This window comes from Aulonocara stuartgranti, assembly GCF_965226115.1.
Source record: "Aulonocara stuartgranti genome assembly, chromosome: 15".
NCBI lineage: Eukaryota > Metazoa > Chordata > Actinopteri > Cichliformes > Cichlidae > Aulonocara > Aulonocara stuartgranti.
This window is the reverse complement of record NC_138951.1, coordinates 23,209,656-23,234,738: the sequence shown is the minus strand read 5'-3', so window position 1 is coordinate 23,234,738 and position 25,083 is coordinate 23,209,656. Positions and strand designations below refer to the sequence as shown.

The 25,083-nt window shown below is 39.1% G+C and overlaps 1 protein-coding gene across 1 annotated transcript in view; it reads left to right on the top strand.

The window, feature by feature from the left end:
- The window catches only part of myt1la (myelin transcription factor 1-like, a), a 104,776-nt gene extending 81,882 nt beyond the window's left edge, over positions 1–22,894 (top strand). The window contains exons 15-25 of the mRNA XM_082506170.1: positions 92–316; positions 6,553–6,677; positions 9,664–9,732; positions 10,123–10,185; positions 10,304–10,387; positions 13,863–14,084; positions 14,314–14,405; positions 14,587–14,690; positions 15,638–15,781; positions 17,299–17,361; positions 19,237–22,894. Coding sequence (XP_082362296.1) covers positions 92–316; positions 6,553–6,677; positions 9,664–9,732; positions 10,123–10,185; positions 10,304–10,387; positions 13,863–14,084; positions 14,314–14,405; positions 14,587–14,690; positions 15,638–15,781; positions 17,299–17,361; positions 19,237–19,377 — 1,332 coding nt within the window. The 3' untranslated portion in view covers positions 19,378–22,894. The remainder of the gene's footprint in view (positions 1–91; positions 317–6,552; positions 6,678–9,663; positions 9,733–10,122; positions 10,186–10,303; positions 10,388–13,862; positions 14,085–14,313; positions 14,406–14,586; positions 14,691–15,637; positions 15,782–17,298; positions 17,362–19,236) is intronic.
- Positions 22,895–25,083: the final 2,189 nt, after the last annotated feature.

Here is a 25,083-nt window from a genome sequence, read left to right as displayed (position 1 = left end):
TAAGCTTTTTTGAAAAAAAGCAACAATAATCACATAACAAAAATAAGCCCTCTGAATACCTCACCAGTATTCAGATTCCTTTGCTCTTCAGAGTCCAGTTGGCGATCTGGATGACAGCGGGGCGGTGGATGTGGCTGGTCAGCCAGGTGGCCCTGAGGGCAGCGGGACGGTGTTAACCCCGCTGCAGCCGATGTCTCCTCAGCGGCAGGCTCTGCTCAGCAGCCGCTGCTACCAGCTGAGCGACACCGACTGCTGGGACCTGCCCGTCGACTGCAACAAGATCAAACGTTTGGGAGACGAGCAAGACCACAAAGAGGTAACGGGAAGGTCTACACTGTGCAACACTTACAGAGCTTAGAATGAGCATTATGGGAATGAGGTTAAATACAACATGATGTTATTACAGCTTATATAGTTAATGAATGCATTAATTATACATACAAACAACTCTGACATGATACTTTTACTTCTAGAACTTATCATTTGGATGTTATGAACAAAACCTCAGAAATCACAGTTTGCACATATTATAAAGCTACTATAATATAAAATACAATATTTAATACAACACAATATAATATAAATATAATATAAAAGCACATTAACACCTAAATGTTCATAGTTAGAATACATTTCTGTTATGACGATGTTTCCAGAAATTATTATTATTATTATTATTTTTTGGGATGCGTTCAATTTAAAAAAATTTATTTTCAGTGCTGTCCGAATGTGTGTTTTTGATGCTGTTTGTCTGCCTGCAAGGTTTTTCAAAATCTGCCAAGTGAAATTTCATGAAACTTGGTTGAAAAGAAGAGCACTGACAAAGCACGTCTAAACATATTTCATTAAAATAGATCATGGGCCTTGGTAGAAGGTGTGTTTTTGTGGTTGATCTGATATCCTCGTGTTGGTGTTGTTCCCAGATCATCATACTAAATGTTCCAGGATCAACATTGCAAGTGACCAATCAGAATGTTGTGACGTCATACTTTTGCGACTTCGGGAAAAACCGGCGTAAAACAAAAAACTGTACTAAAGCTGCGTGAAACCGCCTCTGTCCGCCGATCAACGGACCCTGACCCTAACCCTAACCGTAACCCTTTAATAAACAGTAAGCAGAATTGATATTGTCCTTGCAACATTGGAATTTTATAAATGCACGAATGGCTTGGCGCGCAAAGGAATAACGTCACAACAATGTGATTGGTCACTTGCAATGTTGAACCTGGAACAACATTTTCATGATGGTCTGGGAACAACACCAACACGAGGATATCAGATCATCCGTGTTTTTGTAGGTATTTGAAAGTTTCCTATAAATACTGACTTTTTATCATAGGGCGATTAAAAAGTCCTGACACTGTTGAGTTTATTTTCTGTTATTGTTTCCTCACAAGAGGTCTCCCGATTCACTGATATCGTTAAATAGACTATGATGCCCTTTTACAACTTGATGCTGTTTATTATTTTACTTTTTAGAGTAGCTTTGCATAAGTCACAGATCAAAATGAGCCTTACAGCCTTTTTCTAGCTTTTTTTCATAGCCTCTATGAAAAAAGCGCTTTTAGCTCCTTCCTTTAGCCTTCGCTGCGGTGGAATAGTGGAATAAAATCAATGGGTGGATGCAAATTCAGATATTCCTCTACAAATAGTGACGTAGTGTAGTATGGTGATTAAACGATACTGCATCTGTAACATCTGCTTGCAGTTGAAAGTGGTCACCTAGAGGTTGAGTGTGCAACACCCTGAGGCTCTGTAGTAGCTGTGGCAAAGAAATACTTACAATCACAAGGAGGTTTACTAGTGTGCCTTTGCCATTAGATGCCCATATAAGGATAACCCCTCCCAATGACATCATACAGAGCCAAGAGTAGAAAAAAAATTTGAAACTGGGTGTTTAGAGCAGTAGAAATCCTGAGCTTTCAGCTCAAAGGGACTACTTGCACATACACTGACATCATCATTTCAAACTTTGGCCATGTGTAAAATGGGCGTAGGTTATATATATATAGGTTAACTTTAATAAACTCAAATAAAAAATGCAGCCTTTGTTAAAACTTTGTTAGCTTGTTGTAGATGTTGAGCTGACCTGCTGTGCACTGACTTACAGACCAAATTACTTAAGCAACTCATTATGTGACTTGTAGGAAATAAACAATTATTTATTTGTAGCAACTGATATACGTCGTTCAAAGAGCCTTCATTTGAAATTATAAACCAGTTATGAGGAATTTTCTGGCTTTCAAATCAACTGTTATCTGAAGTTCTGCAAAATACTTTTCAGAATCGCTGATCACATTAGCAGCATCTACACTACATATTTAAAATCTACTGATTTAAATGCAGCAAAGAAGACTAGAGTTTGGTGTATTTAGTGTTGCGGCAGATTATTACACAGCTTGCAGGACTCGTCTTTACAGGAGGTTCTGCACCACTCTAAGTAGTTTATATAGAAACGCAGCAGGGAGCAGATTAATATTTACACTGACACAAACTAATGTAGAGAGTAATTTCTGTACTACAGTATGCTTGATTAAAACTTAAAATATTTAATAATATGGAGGCAGAGACACCTTGAATTTTTCATTTTAGGATTAAGGTGACAAGTGCTTTGAATAAGTAACCTGAAGAGGTGGAAGTTAAATATTTTTAGGCCATGCTAAAGCTCTAAATGTTGCTCTTGCTGCACTCTCTGCCCTTACAGTTATGATTAAGGGTTTTAAGCACTTGATTTAAGATTTATTTAGGCCCCTAATCGTGCAAAGTAAGGATAATTTCAAGCATGAAATTGAGAGATTTAAGGAACCCAGAGTTTATATTATGTGTTCATGCATAGATTAGAAGATGATCATAGTTTATAAGCTGTTAGAAGGGAATCCTTATTCTGCGGTGCAAAGCAGAAAGGGCCATAGAGAAGTTCTGGGCTTATTTTTTGCGAGGGTGTACTTCTGGTTGCCGATTGTTACGCATAATTTTTGCATCACTTTACATACGCAAGAGGAAATTTTGTGAGTTTGGAAGGGTTTATTATGTTTGCATGCACTTCTTCACCAACCCAAGGCATTGAAATGGCACAGAACGATGGTGCTTGCCAAAATTGTACATCGCCGCTCAGTTTCTGCTGTTCACCCCTCACCCTGGAGCCACCAAACAGACACAGTTCAACAAAAGAATAATAAAGAAAGACCGCTGAAGAGAGAGATTGCAAAATCATATAAAAGAAGAAACGCCATCACACATCTCACACAAGAGACTTACAGCCGAGTGTATGAGTGAAAACAAAGAAACAGAGCTTTATTGCTGTTAGTTGCTGAGTTACCTCAGTGATGTTATTCTGCCAAAGCATAAGTAATTTAAACTTTAAAGTCGAGCTGTGTCTTTTTTTAAGCCTTTAAATAACACTTTATAGTAACCATCACATATAAACTGTAATCGTTAATAAAACATTAATAAGTAATTATTTCGTTTTTTTTAAAAGTAGATATTGCACAATGCATCAGTTTTTTTAGACATTATTTTTGGTGATAAAAGTTTCATTTGTATTTCTCGGGGCATCAAATGTTGTTTAGTTTGTGTTGCTGTTCTTATAATCATGTGTCTTATTTTGGTGAATCTTTGACATGCGAAGAGCAGATGAGGAGGACAGAAAGTCAGACACAAGAATGGGATAAAGAATAAGTTAAACTTTCAAAATAAAACTCCTTTTTAAAATGTTATATAGAAACAAAATGGACTTTATTGTTAAACATGGCAGAGAAGTCCAATTTATTGATCTGAGTAATGGCCTGGCAGCTGTGTCAGAGCACCTGTCACTGAAGATGGCGACGCCCCTAACTCCGTTATACAGTTGGATGAATGATTTTTTTTTTAAAGCACTGATATGGAGGGGGAAAGATACTTATTTCTGCTGTAAAGTTGGAGATATTAACATGAGAGTCTGAGGAATTATACACGTTCAGAGTCAGCCTCAAGTGGCCATTAGAAGAACTGCAGTTTTGGTGCCTCTGCACTGGCTTCGTTTTTCAGCTCTGGAGGTTACTGCTTGGTCTGCAGAAACTGGGTCTTTTATTTTGAAAAGATACTTCTTTTTTTTTTTTATCCAGCTCCTTGGTGTAGCCTCCTAAAAAATAAGTAAATAAAAAAACAAGATCTGACTATTTTAAGCAAGTCAGCATCTAATATATAATCTAATATCTATAATATTAGATATATTAAATATTAAAAACCTGTTGAATTAATTATCCACTTTCCATTTATGAAGATTGTTGTTATTGTGTTACCAGTCTTTAATACACTACTGTGGAATTAACTTTATATTACACACATAAAAGGGAAGTCGCTCGTGCTGCGGAGATGCGATAGATCAGAGAAAATCTTACAATGTGGCACGGAACAAAAGGATCAATCGGCTTTAGTCTTTTAGAACAAAAAGTTGTGATGCAATACAAGCATAAATAGGGTTACAGCTCTTCATCACAGCCGTTACAGTCCATCCACGTTGTCAGTGCACTGCAACACTAATCTAAGATCTAAGTGAACAGAGACAAAATAAGTTTGATAAATGGGTTTTAATCTAAAGTTTCTGGGGAGTAAAAGTCAAGAATTTCCATTTTTATCTCATGCAAGTTCAAATTTCTCTGTGCAGTTTGATAAATAACCCTGGCTGATAGGGTGGATGCAGACAGGCTCTCCGGAAGGCTCAGTGCGCTCCCATGTGGCCAGAAGCAGCACTGCATGGTTCAGACTAAATGAACGCTTCAGGAGCTCACACACGGTGCATTAAAATACTGAATTACAGCACTAATACATAAGTAAAACACGATAGATCATCGGCACGCTTTCAATCCTCACAGATCTGATATCACACAGAGCAACCCATGCAGCAAATTGCTACATTTGCCTCGTTGGATTTAGAGCGCTGGAGTGAAAGGTTTTAATCAGGAGAGTAATTGCGTTTGTTAATGAAGCACGACATTGCAGAGGAGGCCGGAGCCCAGAGCGAGGCGTCTGATGGGATTTTCTCCAGACAGTCCACAACGATTTCTGCTCCCGACTGAGGAGGTGTGATGTGTGGACTGCAGAGCAGACTGCAGTGTTCTTAGAGCCACAAAAGCTTTTTGTTCACAAACTGCTGCAGAAAGAAGCTCGACCTGGTTAACAAGCAGAGAGACACGCCTCTGACACCTGTGCTGGGAACACATTTACCTGGAAATCATCTGGCAACCAGTACAGATCTGCTTATTATGACCAGAACTTCAGGGACACTAAATTGATATGACTCATACAGCTACATTAAAAAAGGGCCTAAATGCTATAAATCAGGCTCTTCTTATTAGTTATTCGTACACACATAAATGCCATAGCACTCGATTTATGTCCACAATAATTCCCTGGTATGTTTATAATTTGTTTCTTAAAATTAAATTTATATAAATATGTTTAAAATGTTCCACCACACAGAGAAAAAAACATAATATACATAAAGCACAGCTATATAACAAACCTGTAGGTACATATAGGCTGTTTATGTGTAAACAGCCTATATGTATGTTTTCAGACCTTATGCTTGGTAGCTCTCTGGGCACTGACACACTACGCTGATCTAAAAAAGGCCAAATGTTTTCTAAAACACTGATTATAATGCACTTTTTTAGATCTATATACCAAATACATTCCTGAGGATTCTAGAATATTTTTTTAAACTTAATGTAAGGAAACACTCCATATTTTATTCAACTCATGTAGAATGAATCAGGTTTTCTTCTGAATTTTTGAGATAAATGTGTTGTGTGTAACTAATGTGAGAATCGTTCCAGTCATTTTTTTCTCTCCTAATCCTGCTTTTAACTGTTTTATATATAACGCACATGTTGTAATCTGCACATTTTTATAAGTTAGCCTTTAAAACTTTCAGATTGTAACATTTTGGATGACACCTAAAAAGTTTTCACTTTGTGACATATTGATTATTTTTTTTTACATAAATGAGATGAAGCCTTGTTGTGGGTTAAAATCAGCTAAACTACAGTGGAGGGTAATATTCTTACTTACGGCAGGAAACGTACACGTATGAATGACAATAGCACATATTCTGTGAGATGACATAGAAGATTTATACATTCTGACATTAAATTCACAAACTTAATGTCTGACTTTTTAATGTTATTTCTTTACATATTACCCTCTTCGTTTGCATCTGTAGTTATTTTTTATTTCAGTAAATTAAAATGTTCTTTTAATTCTGACTTTTTAATTTATTTTAATTACTTCTAAAGTTGTTATGGAACACAAATTAATTTACTATATCATAGCGATGTGTTCAGACATGAGGAATGTCTAATTAATGTTACAGGGAATCTAACGACTGTTTCACTGAGGATAACATTATCTTTGACTAAGGAAAACCTAACATTACCTGATAATGCTGTTTTCACATAACCTTGTTGTCTCCTGTGTTTGAAATGGGAATGTGTTGTGAAGTTTGTGTAAATTTGCAAACGAAGAGCTTTTAGTGACGCGCTGTAGTCGGCTTATTTCTCGTCCTTACACCAGAGCGACGAGCTGGATCCCTTCCAGGAGCTGCTGGACGAGCAGCACTACCCGGCCGAGGTGACCATGCCCAGCCCCAAACACCACAAATACCTGCCCTGCAAGGAGAGCAAGAAGGAGCTCATCACGTAAGTAATCCGACTGCTGCACGCTGTTACCCAGCAGCCTCTGAGCCAAACACTCTCACGTTCAGGTCGAAGGATGGCGAGAAACCCTCAGTCAAAGGCAGCTGAGGTTCACTATGCGCTATATGTCACTTCACTTTCCTGTCTCATTAAATTGATGGTGCAGCAGTCTTACAAAAGTACATAAATATAGACATAACCCTGAAACATCAGCAGATAGCAAAGACAAACAGCACGAGTTTGAAGCGGGAACGAAACTAATTAGCAACCTTGTAAATTTAGAAACGGAGATCGGCACATCAGTACGTGTTTTAGTCTCCGTGGTGTTTCTGATCTCGTTGAGAGGCTTCATCAGATGTGACACAGGCGTTCGCACCATCTTCTGTCGCCAGCTGCCGAAGAGCCAATAAGACAAAGGCTAACAGCTCAGGATTATTAATGACAGGAATTCACAGGCCAAAAGAAAAAAAAATAGTTTTCATCATTTTTTATTGATATATTGCTTTTCCCCTCACTGTAGCTCAATAAGTGCAGACACTTCACAGCGCACACGTATCAGGAGATGTGTGTGATATAAACAAGTAACTGTGGAGGAGCTTGCTTCGCTTCTTTGCTATGCATAGCATGTGTCCTGATCGAGCCTTTTCTTTGGGGTTTGGGCAACTGGCCAAATTGTTTTTACTTTCATCAGCTTGTGTCACGGGCGCTCGTGTAAGCAAATAAAATCTGAAACTCTTGACTATGAGGCAGGCGTCTGAGTTGGAGGAGGGTCAGACATCAAAATCATCCCAGAGCAGTTTCCCTTAATTGATCTGGTTAATTACTTTGAAGACTGCATAACAACCAACAAACAAAATAAGTAAGACTTCAGGCTGTGAATTTTTTGCATGAGTGAAGCAGGATTCATGCGAGGACAGAGAAAATCTCTGTTATGCGTGTTTAGCCTAATCGTTCCCTACAGAGGCTCATCACTTCTGCGCTGCAAAGTTTACGTTTTACTTCTGCTTAGATGTTATTTGACCTGTTTCAGCAACTTCAAGTTTCTTTCATTTCAAAAATTTTAAAGAAAAAAATTAATTCTCGTGGAGATTTTAGTATTTCCACACTTTGGATTGTGAAATGTGGAAACATGATACACTCAAAAAAAAAAGATTCTTTGTCATCAGAGTCTAAGGAGCTTGGACGGAAGCGACTGGACTTCTTTAAGTTAAGAGTCGCAGGTATGTAAACCATAGTGGGGAGCAGATGAGCCAAGGTGTGAAAAACGGCATGGGTCATTACCACCAGGGTTTAGGGTGAAACTACTTTGAGACCTAACCTCATTCTACCATGTGACCTATAGAGGTCACCTGACACCTGGGAAAGGATCTTAAGACTCCACAGTTGGTGTCGTGAGCCACCTCCTCTGTTCAGTGATGGACAATCACAGTGGACATGGATGGTCTCTTTTACCCTGCTTTCAAACCATCTGGCTTTCCGTCAAAAATGTGAACATTGGCATCTTCAAAAGGCTGAACAGCTTAACCCATAGTATAAAACTACATGTAATCAGATTACTTTCATTCAGAATTTGGGACACAATTTGGCTGTTACTCCTGACTCATCATGTTTGGTGTGAAGAATAGTGTTTTGTCCCAAATCCCGATCTTTTTCCTAAACCTTCATCATCAAAAAAAAATCATCAGCCATCAGTTAACATAACACCGTCAAGAAAGAGGACTTCTATCTATGAAGTGTATGTTAGCTCCACTGTTTTGTTCACTGACCATAAGTAAGGCTATTGTTTTCCAAACAAATGATGCACTTTCTTCTTGTTCCTTGCAATCAAATTCAAATTTTATTTGTCTCACACACACACAACCATACACAGTATGACATGGGGGTGAAATGCTTGTAGCTGTGCAATGCCCGACCATTGAATGACAGTGATTTTACAGTATTTACAATTTACAGGTTACTACAAAAATTTACAAATTAACTTAGAAATTTACAGTAAAAAATGTGCAAATAGCAGAAAGAGATTATAAAGATTATAAATTATAGGAAGTGTGCATAAAGAAAAACCAGAGTGCGTGTGGTGATGTGATGTGTGTGAGAGTCCAGTCTTATAGTGATGTAATGTGTGTGGGAGAGTCCAGTCCTACGCCTGGTTCAGGGTCCGAATAGCCTGGGGGAAGAAGCTCCTCCTCATTCTCTCTGTTTTGGCCTTAAGGGAGTGGAAGTGCTTCCCAGACCTCAACAGTGAGAAGAGTCATCAAATCAAATAATCAAGTAATCAAACGTCTTCAGCAGAAGGTGTTTGGTCTTTGGGAAGGAAGGTGTTTGTCAGATCCAAGTCCTTTTTCTTGTGCTTTTGTGTGCTGTTTTTGTAACCAAATAGTTGAACTTAAACCCAACTAATGACTTAGAAATCAAACAAACTGTAAAACTCAAATTTCTAAAGGAAGCACAAATCTTGGTATCCTGGCTAGTAAGCCTTTGGCTTATGGAGTTCATTTTTCCAAGTAAAGGCCTTACAGTATAGTGAGAAGCTCATCAGTCAGGCAATCCCCTGTAAGTGACTGATTGGCAACAGTAGTGAGGAAGAACTGCCCTTTAACAGGAAGAGACCCCAGATTTAGTGGAGCAACCAGAGGAACCCACAAACAATAAGCAGGACAGACACAAAATACAAAAGATGACAAATGTTAACGACACCTGGCGCGAGTAGCACAGTGCTGCCACAATGCTGGTGGTGAGTTTCACCAGCACCACCTAGGTGCTTGCCATAGGTCTGTAAAACAGGATCTTTATGTCACAGTGGCCAATGTTCCTGCAGCCAGTCCAACAAGGCACTGTTGCTAAAAAGAAAAGAAAAATAACTCTTGTGTGTAACAGTGAGACACAGCCATCGTCGGAGAAAACCACATTATGTGTGGCCCTGGGATGAGAGCATGTTTGTAAAACTGTCGGTGGTGTTAAAGTAATAGTGGCTCTTCTCCTCCTGCAGGTTGTCAAGCTGTCAGCTGGCCGACAAGAACATCCGCGGGATGATGACCACTAACTCACAAGAACTCAAGTGAGTCAACAGGATCAGTGTATCACTGGTGTGTTGTTCTCAGCAGAGTGGAAAGTGTGGGAAGGAAAGAATGTTAAAAATATCGACTGCTGTCCATTCAGTGTCCTTTCATTTAAAAGTGTGTAACTTTTTCTATGGTTGGATTTAGAGCCCGCTCTTCTCTGGTTCATCCGTCATCGGTTTTCCTAAAACCATTTCTTCCTGTCTATGATGCTTTGGGTACCACTCTAATGTGTTACTGTAATTGATTTGTGAGAACTGCGAGTGTCTGATGTCAGACATTCACGGAAAAAGAAAACATTTTTCTGGATGTAGTCTTTCTTTTTTTTTTTTCGACACAGGAACCATTATGTGATAATACAGTTGTTTGATCTTGTATTTACTCCTCAGGTGTCCAACGCCCGGCTGTGATGGATCTGGACACATCACTGGAAACTATGCCTCCCACAGGAGGTACATTCGTAAAGACTATAATATACAACTGCGTGCATGAAATCACAGACAAACAAACAGCAACAGTAAACCATGCTTCACTGAACGCACATGTTTTAAGTAATTTTCTGTTCTGCAGTCTCTCCGGTTGTCCACGAGCCAAGAAAAGTGGCATAAAAATCCTCCACAGCAAAGAGGACAAAGACGATCAGGAGCCAATCAAGTAAGGAGATATTTTGGAGATATGTCACAGCCTTAATATTGAGAATATTGGAAAGTGTCAGATCTAAGCTTAAAAGTAAACCCAAGCAAAATGAGGGGCAAAGACAGTGCCACTCAAAAAACTACCAAAGCTCTGTCATTGAGACATTTAAATATCTGGATAGATTCAAGGTTGTGCATTCATTTAAAGTGAATGCACTTCTTAAATATTTTCCTATGATGTATGAGGCAGTTTTTGCCATATTTTATCAGCTTCTTCCCTGGTGTTGTTAAACTGTCTGAGACAAAGCAAAGAACAAGTAAAAAAAAACAGATTTCAGACCAGTAACTGAGATGTTGCTCATAGATTTTATGTAAGGTCCACAAATACAGGGCTTAGGTGTCCTGTTTTTTAGATCTTACCACTATATTAAAGCTTATAGAACAATAACAGCGCTTTAGAAAAGCAAATTCTAGTTTCTCTTAAAAGTTTCTTTGCTGCTGTTGGTTTTATTCATGCTCATCAGCATCTTTATGTTCCTCTCTTAAATGTAAAATAATTATTTTAAGGCAGATATTGGATTTTAAGAGAATAAATCTTTGAAACAACACCTTGCCAAAAAATACAATAAGTCAGAGAGAACAAAACATTTAGTGATGTCAAACTCTGAGGGGGGCATTCTTTGGGTTGTGCAGGCTTGTTGGTGAGGTCAGTGGGATTGGAATCTGGGGACTTTGGAGGTGTTGTGGAGGATTGCTGCACATGCTAATGGATATATGAAGAATTAAAATAACAGGTTAAACTGTTGCCGTGTATTTTAAACAGGTAGAACAGGATTCTCATCTTCTGACAACTTTTTTAGAGAAAAGAGAGAAGGTGCATCAGTTAGACTTTTCAAATCATCAGCAAGGAGGAAGGACTGGCTTGTTTCGTTGCCTCTTAAAAGCACATTCCAGGTCCCATTATTATGCATTTTTTTTGCATCAAGGTCAAAGCACTTTGTTAATGACAGGTTCATCCATCATCCCTCTCTTAAAATGCTGCCTATGTAGACTGACCTTTCTAACTTTTGCAAAGAATATTGCAAAAGCGGGGAGCCGCGGTCAGTGCTGCACTCCACCTCCGGCTCCCAGCAGACCAAGTCCAATAAAGGTTAGCGCTAGTGAGCCTTTGACATTTGTGTTAAAGCTGAGCCATAATGCTAAGCCAATACGACCTTGTGAATAATCTAAAGTTCAGCTTGTGTCAGTCTGTAGCCAGCTGCCGCCGCCGCCTCTGTTCCATCCACCATCATCATTAACAGTAGAATCATAATTAAGCTTAACCTGAGCTCGGCTGGGGAGCGGCCTGTGGACGCTCGGCTCATTCTAATCAGCCCAAATGTCACAGCGAAGGGCGTTTTGGGATGCAGGAGGCAGAGCTGAGTGTCTGGAAGCTGAGGAGGTGATAGGCGTTTGTCCTGCTCATCGTTACGCTGCTGTGGCCTTGAGGCCTTGGAAGGGTGGGGGAGGATTGTAGATGAGGAAGTGAGTCGTGACTCAATGTCCTCCCCCATTCATCAAGAGTCCTATGGAGTGCTGTGGACAGTTTCTAAAGCAAAGTGTTTCTGTCCAGCTGATCAAAGAGCTGATGATGGTTAGTGTGGCTGGCTGCGTTAGTCTTTTCTTAAACTAAAGCTTTTTGGAGGTGACAAGACTTCACTTCAGGTTAGAACTGTGGAGCAGAGGTGTGGACTCGAGTCACATGACTTGGACTCGAGTCAGACTCGAGTCATTAATTTTATGACTTTAGACTTGACTTGAAAAAATGTTGTAAGACTTGTGACTTGACTTGGACTTTTACATCAATGACTTGGGACTTGAATTGGACTTGAACCGGTTTACTTGAAAAGACTTGATATTTTACCCCAAATATAAAATTTAACATGCATATTATATAGAGATTGAAAATGTGACGTCATTCACGGGTAGAACCGCAAAGGATTCTGGGAACTCGTGGCAAGCGGTACTAGCGCACGCAGGCTTTCAATTGAAATCAGTCACACAGCGATAAAAAGAAACACAAAAATGTCAAGAAGCTGTTGTATTATTAACTGCAATAGCCGGTCGCATGACAGCCACGGGAAGCCGACGGGTAAAGAGATCGGTTGTTATCGGATTACGTCGTTGAAGAGAAATTGTTCGAGCCATGTTTCCGAAGTAACAAAGACACGACTGGATTGCAGCCATTCAAAGATCAAATATAACGTCCCAGAACACTCCAGCTCACATGTTAGTCTGCTCCAAGCATTTACACAAAGGTCAGTGTCTTTTAGTACTTAATACGTCATTTTCATAACATAATTGGTGATATAGGTTACAAGCAAGTCTGGCACTGAACAGAAATTGTCGCGCTATGCTCCTTTGTTTATTGTGCATAAATAGTGAATTGTCCTGACACAATATTGCGTTTCGCTTCTGTTATTATGGTACATTGACAAAAACATATACTTTTATTCACAGGATAAAACAGGTTTTTTGTATCACTAATTGCCCAGTACGATTACAGCATACAATATTGTTGTCACTGCTACATTTCTGTGATGGGTACCAGAAATTATTTCCACTACTAATTAATTACCGTTGAGCTCAAAGGTCCTATTAATAAACGGTTAACGAATGTGTATTTATGACGACGATTTGTGAGACTGGTAAACTTATGATACGTACGATGGTCTTTCGTTCTACACGGTGCATTTCAAGGTCCTGTACCCATCCGTCGGTAAACTGTACCTGGGCTTGTTGCAGTGACCTGAAGTTACTAAACTTCATGAGTGTGTGCACTCACTCCAAGAACCGTATGATTATAAATATGCATATAAATATGCTACGATGAGATACCTGACTTCATCTAACTAGCAAATGTTTTCCAGGCTACGTTGGTGATACAGTTTTTTTAATGTGTATGATATTTTTGTCATGCGATTTTAAAGCCGGTCCTACAACCGCATCCAAGAATAACATGCAGCTTATCTCAGAACTGTCGGTGAAAATTATTCTTGGAGCTAGGTTTAATTGAGCTGCATTTTAAAGAGGTGCAATTTCACAATTTGTGTATATTTTCTAAGTTCACTATTTTGTCATGTGTTGAGAAAAACACAGATTTAAAAATTACATGGTCTAATATTTACATTTAGCATAACTGCAACATTCTTTTTTTCGTTTTTTTTTTTTAAAGACTCGAAAGGACTTGAAATTCAAAGTTTCAGACTTGTGACTTTACTTGGACTTTTACACCAGTGACTTGAGACTCGACTCTGACTTGCCTGACATTACTTGAGACTTGAGGATAAAGACTTGAGACTTACTTGAGACTTGCAAAACAATGACTTGGTCCCACCTCTGCTGTGGAGTGTTTTCAAAGGAGCTTGCAAAGAAAAGCGTCTGGACTTCTTTAAGTGGAGTGTTTTAATTTTTTTTTTGAAAAGCAAACGGAGACCTTTACACTTGTTTCTCAGGTGTCCAGTGCCAGGTTGTGATGGTCAGGGTCATGTGACAGGGAAGTACGCTTCTCATCGCAGCGCATCAGGCTGCCCCCTTGCGGCAAAGAGGCAAAAGGACAGCTACGTCAATGGCTCGCAGTTTGTCTGGAAATCTGGCAAGACAGATGGCATGACCTGCCCAACCCCAGGCTGTGATGGCTCAGGGCACGTCAGTGGGAGCTTCCTGACCCACCGGAGGTAAGATCTTTCTTACTTTAAACAAAGTTTGTCATCAGTTCCAACTTTTTTTATACAATTTTGGGGGTAAATAATGACCAATATTCAGGTCCTCTCCTCCTGCTGTACATGCTGTTGGCTTTTGGTCACCGTTTTTCAAATAAGGCAGCGATTTGTATGACGTTATCTATGCAAAAATAAGATAGATTTTTTAACTTGGAGAAACATTTGGTTTATGTTTTTTTTTCAGTCTCTCCGGTTGTCCCCGCGCCACCTCAGCCATGAAGAAAGCCAGGATGAGTGGCGTGGAAATGTTGACAATCAAACAAAGAGCAAGCAAAGGTCAGAGCTCAAGAAACAGAAGAAGCTTTAAGTGAATTATTATATATATTATTATATATCTGAAAGAGTGAAAAAAACCTAATTTCCTTATATTAGACATTTTACATGTGATAAAATGCGGTAATGCTGCTTTGACTGCTAAGTCAGGGGAGATGGATCTTTTTGGGGTTTTTTGTTTCAGGTATCGAGAACGATGAAGAAATCAAACAGCTGGATGAAGAAATCAAAGATCTGAATGAGTCCAACAGTCAAGTGGAGTCAGACATGATAAAACTGAGGACACAAGTAAGATGGTCTCTGTTTGTTAATGTAACATAAATACAAATACGTAAGACACTAGTTGGGTAAGAAACTAGACTGTCCTGTAATAGACAGAGATAAAGGTGTCCCAGTAAGCTGCTATTTCCAGTAGAAATGTTTTTGTCACATTATTTGACAAAAAAAATTTCTACTCGATATTTTAATTATTTGATTATTTGAAAATGATGCTGTTTTTTAAGTTCATGAAAACCTTCAATGTTTTCTTTTTCTTCTAATAAGAAGAATAAATCTTGCACCTTAACTGCACTCAGACTTTTAATCTGAAAGGGTTAGAGGAACTTTTGGCATTCTTAAAAAATACTTTCATAAGAAAATCCTGCCCTCATCAGCCATCTTGCTTGGTTTCACATGCTTTTTAAGAGGTTGAAGAGAACTTCTTTAAGTTTGTTGAAGATCAATGTTAGTTCTAAAAAATGTTTAGAATTGAAGAAGCCTCTTGGTCCATTTTAAAATCCTAAGATGAAGGAAGATGCAGATGTTATGTGACTTGGATGACTGAGAACCTGCACGGACATAACATCTGCATTTTCCTTCATCTGCAAGACTTTCCTACTTTACCTGACAGATGTGCACGTGTCCAATGCAATGGGTCGGACACAGTGTTTAATCTGCCATCTTTGAGTACAACAATCCGTGTGATCTTTCAGCTAATAGTCAGTCAGTGCATTTAGGGTGGGCATCGTGGGTTTTCACGGAGGCTCCCTAAACCAGCTCCAGTAGTGCAAATGCAAGTGCTGTGTGCTACATGGGAGAGAGGACATCTGTGGGCAATATGCTGACTCAGTTCTCCTAAAATTGTCTGAAGTTAATGTTGGTTGATTGTTTGCACTCTTCCCAGCCTTTTTGCTAATGTCACTATTAATACAAAAGCTTTAAAAGGTCTCCTACTAATTTATTTCCTCATCCGGTAGATAACCACTATGGAGACCAACCTGAAGTCCATCGAGGAGGAGAACAAGGTGATCGAGCAGCAGAACGACTCCCTGCTGCACGAGCTGGCTAACCTCAGCCAGTCGCTCATCAACAGCCTAGCTAACATCCAGCTTCCACACATGGTAAGAAAAAAAATCATCTGTGGCATGAAGAAGTAAACCTAGGATGACTAATAATGTGACAAGTATTCTTTTACCACAAATATAAGCTTCCGTAACGTGTAATTTAAATATCTAGAGACTTATAAATGTCAGTTAAATATTTAAAATTTTGAATTTACTGGTTTGAAAATCTTGTATGTTTAACATCAGTATACAACATGCTTTAAATACAAAGACAAATATAAATAATTACATCTCAGAACAAATATACAGCAGTTTTAGAGCAGTGTTGGCTTTCTTAGCAGTTTAAAGTGGATCTTATTTTTATTCTTGGACTTTACTTTGAATGTGTCACAGTTAAAAAAATTCCCCTCATAACAGAAGGTTTTAAGACCAGGTGGGTGGGGCTTCTGTGCCTGAGATGACCATATTTGGGATATCTCCACTATCCGACATCATGCAGACCCAAGACTAGAAAAAACAACTGTCTGAAGCTGAGTTTTTAGAGCAGTGAGAGTGTAGTAAAGCCTAAAACCAGCATGCATAAACCAGCATGCATTATCCAATCAAAATGGACTGAAATGCAAATCTATGTATTTATTTCTATGTTCTTTGTCTGACATGACCTACTATATCTGTTACAGTTTGTGTAATGCCACTTAGGAAATGTTATGATTGTGTTTTGAGTGTTTGTTGGAGGCTTTTCTGTTTCACGTGTTGTAAATGAAATGTAGATCTGAGGCCAGCTGTTCATGATTTCGACCCAGGGATTTTTAAAAAGCCTTCTCCAGCTTCTTCCCCCCTTAGCAACACTCAGGTTTTTCTTCATCTGCTTCTTTCTGTTCTCCACCTTCTTCTTCTTTTTTTTCCTCCCAGCAGTTCATGCTGTGCTTCTCCTGTGCTTTGAAACGCCTCACAGATTTTCACATAAAGAAACGGCCCGTTGTTTTCTTTCTTTTGTTGTTGCTTTTTTGTTTTTGGTTGACTTTCAGTGAAGTTGCTCATGGCTGTTTTAACGTCATGTTGTCTCAGTGTCGGAAGAAGACTGGGGCTAATTGGATAATCTCTTAAAGCAGTAAAAACAGGAGGTGCTTGATAACTGGACTCTCTGCTTCCTTTCCTTCTTCCTTTAATGGGCGGGAATGCTTCATATCACACTGTAAGAAAAATATTCGCCTTAACAAGGAATTCTCAGAAAGACGCGATCTCATTACCAGAAAAATACTGAACTGAATCCAAAGTTCTGTTCACACTGCAGGACTTAAAATCTTTGATTCTAATTTAGCTCGCAGTGTAACAGTTAGTTCTCTCAGTTGTCTCTTTATTTTTGGCATTTTATACCTCTTTCAGTTCGTTCTGACTTTAAAATTATTCAGAAACTGGAAGCTTGCTGCAGTCTGAACAGAGCTGCAGGGCGAAAAGACTTGTTAAGGTGGACATTATGTTTTTTTCACTCCTCGGTGTAGCTTATGAAGCTTTGTGACCGCCGCTGTGTGTCTAGCGGGCTAATAGACTTCTCTGTACACCCTCTCCTGTAGAGACCGCTGCCACAGAAAGAGGCCCCAGTAAAGCATAACTGCTGTTTACAGATGCCTCCCAGAGTAAGAGATCCATTTATCCTTTATCCAATTATCCTTCTCTTCTGCACTGTCATCCCCCCTTCCTATAATTCCTGTAGCTCACTGTGGCATAGGCACATCCTAGCTATCCATTTATCCTGCAGCTTTCAACTCAGCCATGTTGATAGTGACATCAACTGTAGATAACCGCTTTTCCTCTTTATGACAAAAAATATATTGAGAAGCTAAATCTATCTTTAAATCAAATTTAGCCCCAGCAGAGAGTGTGAGAAATTCTCCTGCTTTGTTTTTTCTGACTGCACTGAAATGCTGAAATCATTAGATAGATAGATCATTAGATAACGTGACATTAACTGCAATTCTGCGCCTTAATGACGTAATGTTTTTTGTTTTTTTCGCTTACCTATAAACTAAACCTATAAACTCATCAGGAAAGTACTTAGAGAGGTAAAATCCCCTTGACTACTTTATGAACTGAAGTATGTCTGTAAACATAGGTATCGCCCCCTGGTGGCCAGTAAAAAGAAAGTTGGTTTACGCTTCTTTCTTTCAGTCCCAGAAGCCAAGTCCTGCTTTTTATGGTGTCTATAGTCGAACGGCATTATCTGCTTTGCTATTGCACCAGCACTGAGAAGCTAAAATGAGCATTATTCGGTGGGCACATACACTGAAACCAGATTCACACACATCTTTTAACTGTTTTCAGTCCATTAAACGACTCCTGTCAGTCCCATAGATTTGCCCGCAGGCAGCCTCTTCCATCAACTAGTAAGCTCAGTAGTCTATTATCACCTCATTTAACGGTGGGCATGTCACTGGGATTTTTTTTTATCCTACTGATTACAGTGGGTGATAACAGTCTTCTGGCATACTAGTATTAAAGGTAGGTTGTCTAAGATCTAAATTGACTTATTAATTAAAGAGCATACATAACTGAAATCTTTTTATTGTCCATTTAAAGCCCTTTAAATGAACAATAGAAAGACCTCTTAGTGGGCTCAGTTGATCGCTTCATTTAAGGATTACAATGATCAGTGATTAGAATGGATGATAACAACCTTCCTGTCTCCTCTTAGTACAGGAGGGCATCTAATGGGGGGTATTATGACCAATCATGACCATTAAAGAGGCTAATAACAATGAAAGTGTGTGAATCATTTAACTTGAGACGTGGATATTTGACTTTTATGTGCCAATTAAAGACGGATCATTGGCTTTTTGAGGCTCTGGACTCAAATTCTTTGATTGGCTGAGTCAGTGTGAAGTTAGCAGGATGCAATGACAGCAGTGCAGTTAAGTGCAGGGCAACTGGCTCAGGCACCGAAATAGTCATTTGTATTAGTGTCCCTTAAAACCTATAAATGCCAAGTATTAAATGGAGGTCAGTGAAGACCTCAAAGACTATAGTGACTCTATAACATAATGTGACATTTAAGGTGGGCAATCATCAAATAACCCACTAAAATTCCTGAAGCCAAAGCTGCACTCTCCCAGAGAAGTACTTGAACCACCAAAACTCCCAGTTGGCAAACATGACTTTCCAGTTATGTCTTTCCCATCTGCTCATTAGCATCCCATTAGTTTTTATCATCACAATTTTGTCTCCATGTGCTAAACATTAACCTTTCATATACCCACCAGCTAACCATCTCTCACCTGGTTTTTGCATGGTTTGGAGTTGCATTTTCGTAGATAATCGGCTGATATTACATCAAATATCGTACATTTACTTTTTAGAAAGGGAGTATTTTAGTGAAGCCATGCTTTCCCAATGGTGTCCCTTCCTCCCCCTGCCGCCCGCCTGTCTTCCAAACCTCCCCCCAGTGTCTGAGTGAAAATAAACCACCACCTTTATCCCACCTGATTGTGTCTACATGGGTTTCTTTCCCCTCACAGGAACCAATGAATGAACAGAACTTTGACACTTATGTGAGTACACTGACAGACATGTACACCCACCAGGACCAGTACCAGAGCCCGGAGAACAAGGCGCTGCTGGAGAACATCAAACAGGCCGTGCAGGGCATCCAGGTTTAACTTTGACTGAGGCCGGAACAACAAATGCAAAGCAAAAGCAACAAATGGGGGGAAAAAAAGTGGAAAAAGCACGGAGTGGGTTGTTTTTTGCTGCTGTAATCTATCATTAGTTCTTTAATTTCTTCTGCGGTAATGCTCTCAACTCCATGGGTATCTCTTTTTTTATTATGTTGATTGTTGTTGCCTTGCTTTGAAAAAAAGGTTTTAAATGAACATTCACGTTTTGTACATTTTCATATGACCTAATATAATGTGATGTACTGTTTATAGCTGCTAATGTATGCACATTCTAGTGTATATGTATGTATTTATTTATTGTAAGCTTGAATCATTTTTTATTTTAATGCGATTTTTTTCATACATCAGAAAAAAAAAATACAAACCGGGCGTCACGGGTTTAACAGGGAGCAGAGCGGCGACTGGAACATGAAGAGCAACCACTTCTGAAAAGCTTCTCACGAGCTTGGAAGTTGCTCATTAATTCTTTTTGTTTTCCTCTTAATGTCTGGAAGCGGACACTAATGTAAATCTTTAGCAATGATGAGAAGAAGCGATGCTATGAGCAAGAAGATTTCAAACATCACGACACGGAAACTTTTTGGTGCAAAATCCCATCATCCCCTTCGGAGTTGTTCCGTTTCAAAGCTGTCCTGTTCCGCGGCCCGCTTTTTCTTTGTTCGTGGGAGGGAGTGCCAGTGGAAAGACCAATGGCTGCAGAAAATATAGGAGACAATCTGCCATTGTGAATTTATTTGAAATCATCAACCTCGACTAGCTAATAGAACAACGTGTCAGCAATATTGGTATGATAATATTAAAGCGTTTGTTTAGATATGGGATGCAATCTATATGAAAAAAAGTTGTTTGGGTATATGCAATTTCTTATGAATAAAACTAGAAAAGAGCTGATAGATCTTTTTACTAACTATAAATGTATTGCGTTTTGTATAAACCTTTTACTACAATCATGTTTTAGGAATCTGACACGGGTGAGAGGACTTTGGTTCTGTCATGTTCGACTTTGCACAGGGACACCTTTGTTTCCATGTTTTGATGTTTTTATTGCCCGTTAAGAGGCACTTAGCAGGCAAACGGATCTGTAGATATGACTTTTCTTTCTCGAGGCTGACGGCTCCGCTGGACTAACAGGGTCAAAGTTCCCATCCTTCATTGTATATTGCACTCGTTCTGTAGAAAACGTCTTTCCAGTCATGCATCTTGTTGTCTGAGCCACAATGAGACATGATGCCAGACGACGTGATGACCAAGCACCGCTTTTCTTTTTTTCTTTTTTAAGTCTTTGTAATTGAAAAAGATGAATGAAAACTAGAGCCAGCAGTCGTGACGTCTGTGCACTGAATTTACCGACTGAGTATTTGATCTGAATCGGCCTTACTGATGACATTCGGTCTGAAATCACAGTACTGATGGAACATGTTTTCTCAACACCGTCGATCATGCATGCACTTTATTGGAGTATGTTAAAGTATTATCACGTGGTAAATGAAGCAAAAACTGTACAGCGAGTTTGTGGAAACTGACTTTGATAAGACTTTGCGCTGGAGATGCCTGTTGGAAAGCAACTTGAAGCAAATTTCACTGAGTTGATTTATTTAAGGGAAAACTCCCCCTGTGGTCTCTCCCCAGTCTCCTTTATTTCACAGTCCAAGATTTAGCAGAAGAAAACGTCTTCACGGTCAAGCTTTTGTCTGAAACATCACAGTTCAGGATCTCTTCTTTGGTATGCAGACACATTCTAAAACGTGTTTGCACTGGATAATAAGACAATAATCATTTTTTAATATGTCTGCCATCTTTTCCAAAATATGGTGTCAACAGAGTGGAAAACTGTAGTGCCCTTTTATTTTCTGCATAGACATTGTAAGATGACTCCTGGAGGACTTAACCTCCTGAGACCTGGGCTCATGTTTGGGTTACTTGGGATGTAACAGGCCTGTGTTGGTTAGAATGGAAGGAGGGTGTGTGGTTCCAAAATGAGTTGAAAAAATCACATATGTTTTCTGTGTGTACATAAAAACGTGATTATATGTTGTAAGCCGATTACAAGCCCCAATGTTTCCAGAAGATTAATTCAACCAAGTGTAACTTTAGGTTACCCACTAATAACACTAACAACAAGTATAAATCAAACCTAATTCTTTATAGAAACAGATAATATGATGGGAAACTGTGTTTATGCAATGCAAAATGTTTAAACATTTGCACATCTGATGGGCTTCTCTGCATATGCTGACTGATATATTACTGTAAAGCCACTCTGGACCAAATTAAGACATGAATAGTATCACTGTATATGATCCAGGAGCCTCGTGAGAATCTAGGATGGAAATGTTTGAGTATATTTTTAAAATATATTTGTTTGAAATTGTAATACATGGATAAAGACAAATTTTGAAACTTGCACTATACAGCTTAGTTATAGCAGTTAGACAGTTAAAGTGATGAAAGGGTGAAATTTTCCTCACTTATACAAGCATAAAAGTTCAATTTAATGTTTTAAAGGAAAGCAATTTATTGGATTGTTTCTAAATAATACATAATTACGCCACCATAATTACCAGCAGAAACACTTGATACAGCTGGTATCCATATGAAAGTTTTTAGACAAGCGGTACTAATGAAAGCTGAAACTTCAAAGTACAGAAATGTTGATAAATCTTTTATGGAAACTAAACTGCATTTCTGTGTAATCAGGTGCAGCAGTATGTGCTGATATATTTAAACCTGCACAAATAACCAGCTCGTCTAGATATGAATATAAATGAGGGGAAAATATTTACTTGTGTAAAAAAACTACAAATTGTCTCATCATACTAAAATACATTTTTTATGTATTTTTTTTTCCACACAAGGGAGAAACAAACTGCAAAGGGGGGAGTTTTCTTTTAAGACTTCTTTGGACATTTACTGCAAAGTCTCATTCCCTGACTTTTACATCTTCGTCCAGAACTTGGCGTCTGCAGCTTCCTGCCAGTAAACTTCTGCGTTAGATAGACTGACAGCTTGTATTTTTTATTTAGTCAGTTATTCTTACTGATAACAAAGGAAATGGGAGTAAAAGCACAATTCTGCCATTTAAAGACAGTCGATAGACTAGATATTGTAATAACAGATGTAAAAGCTAAACTGTAACTATTTACATAGAGAATCTCAACACTAACATGTGACACGCTAGAATGCAAAAGAAAATCCATATGAATATTTGTGAAATCATCAATTTATGAAGATGATCGTTTCTTTTCAGCAGTGCACAGATAAGGGGTTTTTATACAACATTCATTTTCTCTCCTTTTACCCCTTTTTCTCTGTTACTTGCAAAACTTTCGACAGCAGTTTTCTTACCACATGGCATGGGTTTCTGTTGATATTTTTGCTGTATGTTTAAGGTCATGAGTTGCTATGTGATATTTTAATTTGACTTGTGAAGTTTGTACAATTTTTATCATGCTGGTGTTGGCATCTCTTGCTCTGAATAAATCTTGTGTTGCAACACTGATTATAACCTTCACTTTGTTTGTCATTTTTAAAGCTGACAGTTAGTTATGTTAATAGTGTGCAGTCGGCAGACATTTAGGGATTTTTATTATTTATACACCAATGAAAAGAGATCCAGTTGCCCAGTTACCTTTGTGACTGAAAAATAGAATATACACCAATTTGCCAAACCATTAAAACCACTATGATGTAGGAAAAAGGAAAATGTAAGGATCTGTGTGACCTTGACAAATGGTAGTTTGAGTCTGAGACCATCTCCAGTAAAGCAAGCCTTCCCAGGATGCACTGGCTAGTTTCAGTACCTAAAGTAGTTCAGGGATATCTACCTGGGTACTGATGAAACGCATTAGAGTTAAGGCTGGGTTTTTGTTTTAGCCACATTCTAGATAAGCATATTTTAAATTTTATTTGGTTTAGGTGGGCAAGAATTCTGTAAGGAGGGGTGGACATTAAATCGACCCAATCCCTAACTCTGAGTCCTAGGTAGTTTATTGATGGACTTAACAGAAATGGGATAGCATACACAGCTTCTGCAGCTGGTCAGGATCTTACTATCTACTACTGGTGGCACCTACAAGCACGTAAGTGTTTGATCTGAACCAGTGATTTTCTTCAGGTTACCAATACCTTACTAGTACCAGGTTGGATCCCTTTTGTCTTGAGAGCTGCCTTAGTTCTTCATGGCACAGTTTCAACAGGGTGCTGAAAACAATCCTCTGTGATTTTTGTCCATATTGACGTGATAGCATCGCACATTTTTTTGCAGCAAACTCATTGCCATGATCAATCAACCAGTTTGAAACCAACTTTCTGACATGGTGTATTACCCTGCTGGAAGTTGCCATCAGAGATGGGTACACTGTTCATACAGGAATGAACATGGTCAGCAAAGATACTCAGGTAAGCTGTAACATTTAAAGGATACTCAAGCGACACTTAGGGGCCCAAAGTTTGGAAGAAAATGTCCCCCATGCCATCACACCAATAACACTATCCTGAACCACTGATAGAGGGCAGAATAGAGCCAAGCTTTCATGTTGTTGACCCTACCTTCTGAATGTCAGCAGAAATTGACTCGTCAGACCTGCTAATGTTCTTCCAGTCTTGTGATTCTCCAGTTTGGTGAGCCTGTGTGAATTCTAGCCTCAGTTTCTTGTTATTAGCTGAAAGGAGTGGTACTTGGTGTGGTCTTCTCCTGCTGTAGTCCATCTCCTTCAAGGTTGAACATGGTCTTCTGCATACCTTGGTTGTAAGTACTTATTATTTGAGCTTCTGATGCTTTCCTACAAGCTCAAAGCAGTCTGGCTGTTCTCCTCTGGCATCAAGATAAGATAAACCTTTATTACACGTGGGAAATTTGTTAGGTCACGGCAGAAAGTGGACAGTACAAGTTACAAGCAGCAAAAATGAAGAAAAACAAGGAACAGGATAAGATCAAATAGAGGGGATGTTGTCCAACAGGGATGACAGCTTAGCCTCCATTCTCTGGTCACTCACCACCTCCACTGGGTCCAGAGGGCATCCTAGAACAGAGCTGGCCCCATGGATTTGCCTGTTCAGTCACTTTCTGTCCACAGCAGAGATGGTGCTGCCCCAGCAACAAGGCAGAATTGCTGTTTAGTATAAAATAGAATAGAATGCCTTTATTGTCACTATACAGATGTACAATGAGATACAGAGCATCTCCTACTCAGTGCGAACATGTGGGAGAAGAAAGGAGGGTGAGGTGCACAGTTTCTGCAGCACTATACATATGAACACACACTCCCCGTTTATGTATAAGGGGGCTAAGTCTGTGCTGTGCCTCCTGAAGGCGACAGTGACCTCTTTGGTTTTCTTGTTGTTCAGTGCCAGGTTGTTCTCTGAACACCATGCTGCCAGCTTCAGGATTTCCTCTCTGTAGGCTGCCTTGTCTCCCTTTGAGACCCCTCCCTTAGAGATTGTTGTGTGAGCAAACTGAGCAGTTTGAGAAATCTGCATATTGCCTGTCTAGCAACAACAACAATGCCACTTTCAAAGTCACATAAGTCACTTTTTTATGAAGTTTCAAACCAGCCTGCTGAAGTTCAATGTCTGCTTGTCTAAATACAATTGGACATAATTTTTGCTGTACAAACATTGTAAATAACAAACTGTGATATGTGAATAAAGCTTTAAAAAGAAATTAAATCCATAAATAATTCTAAAACC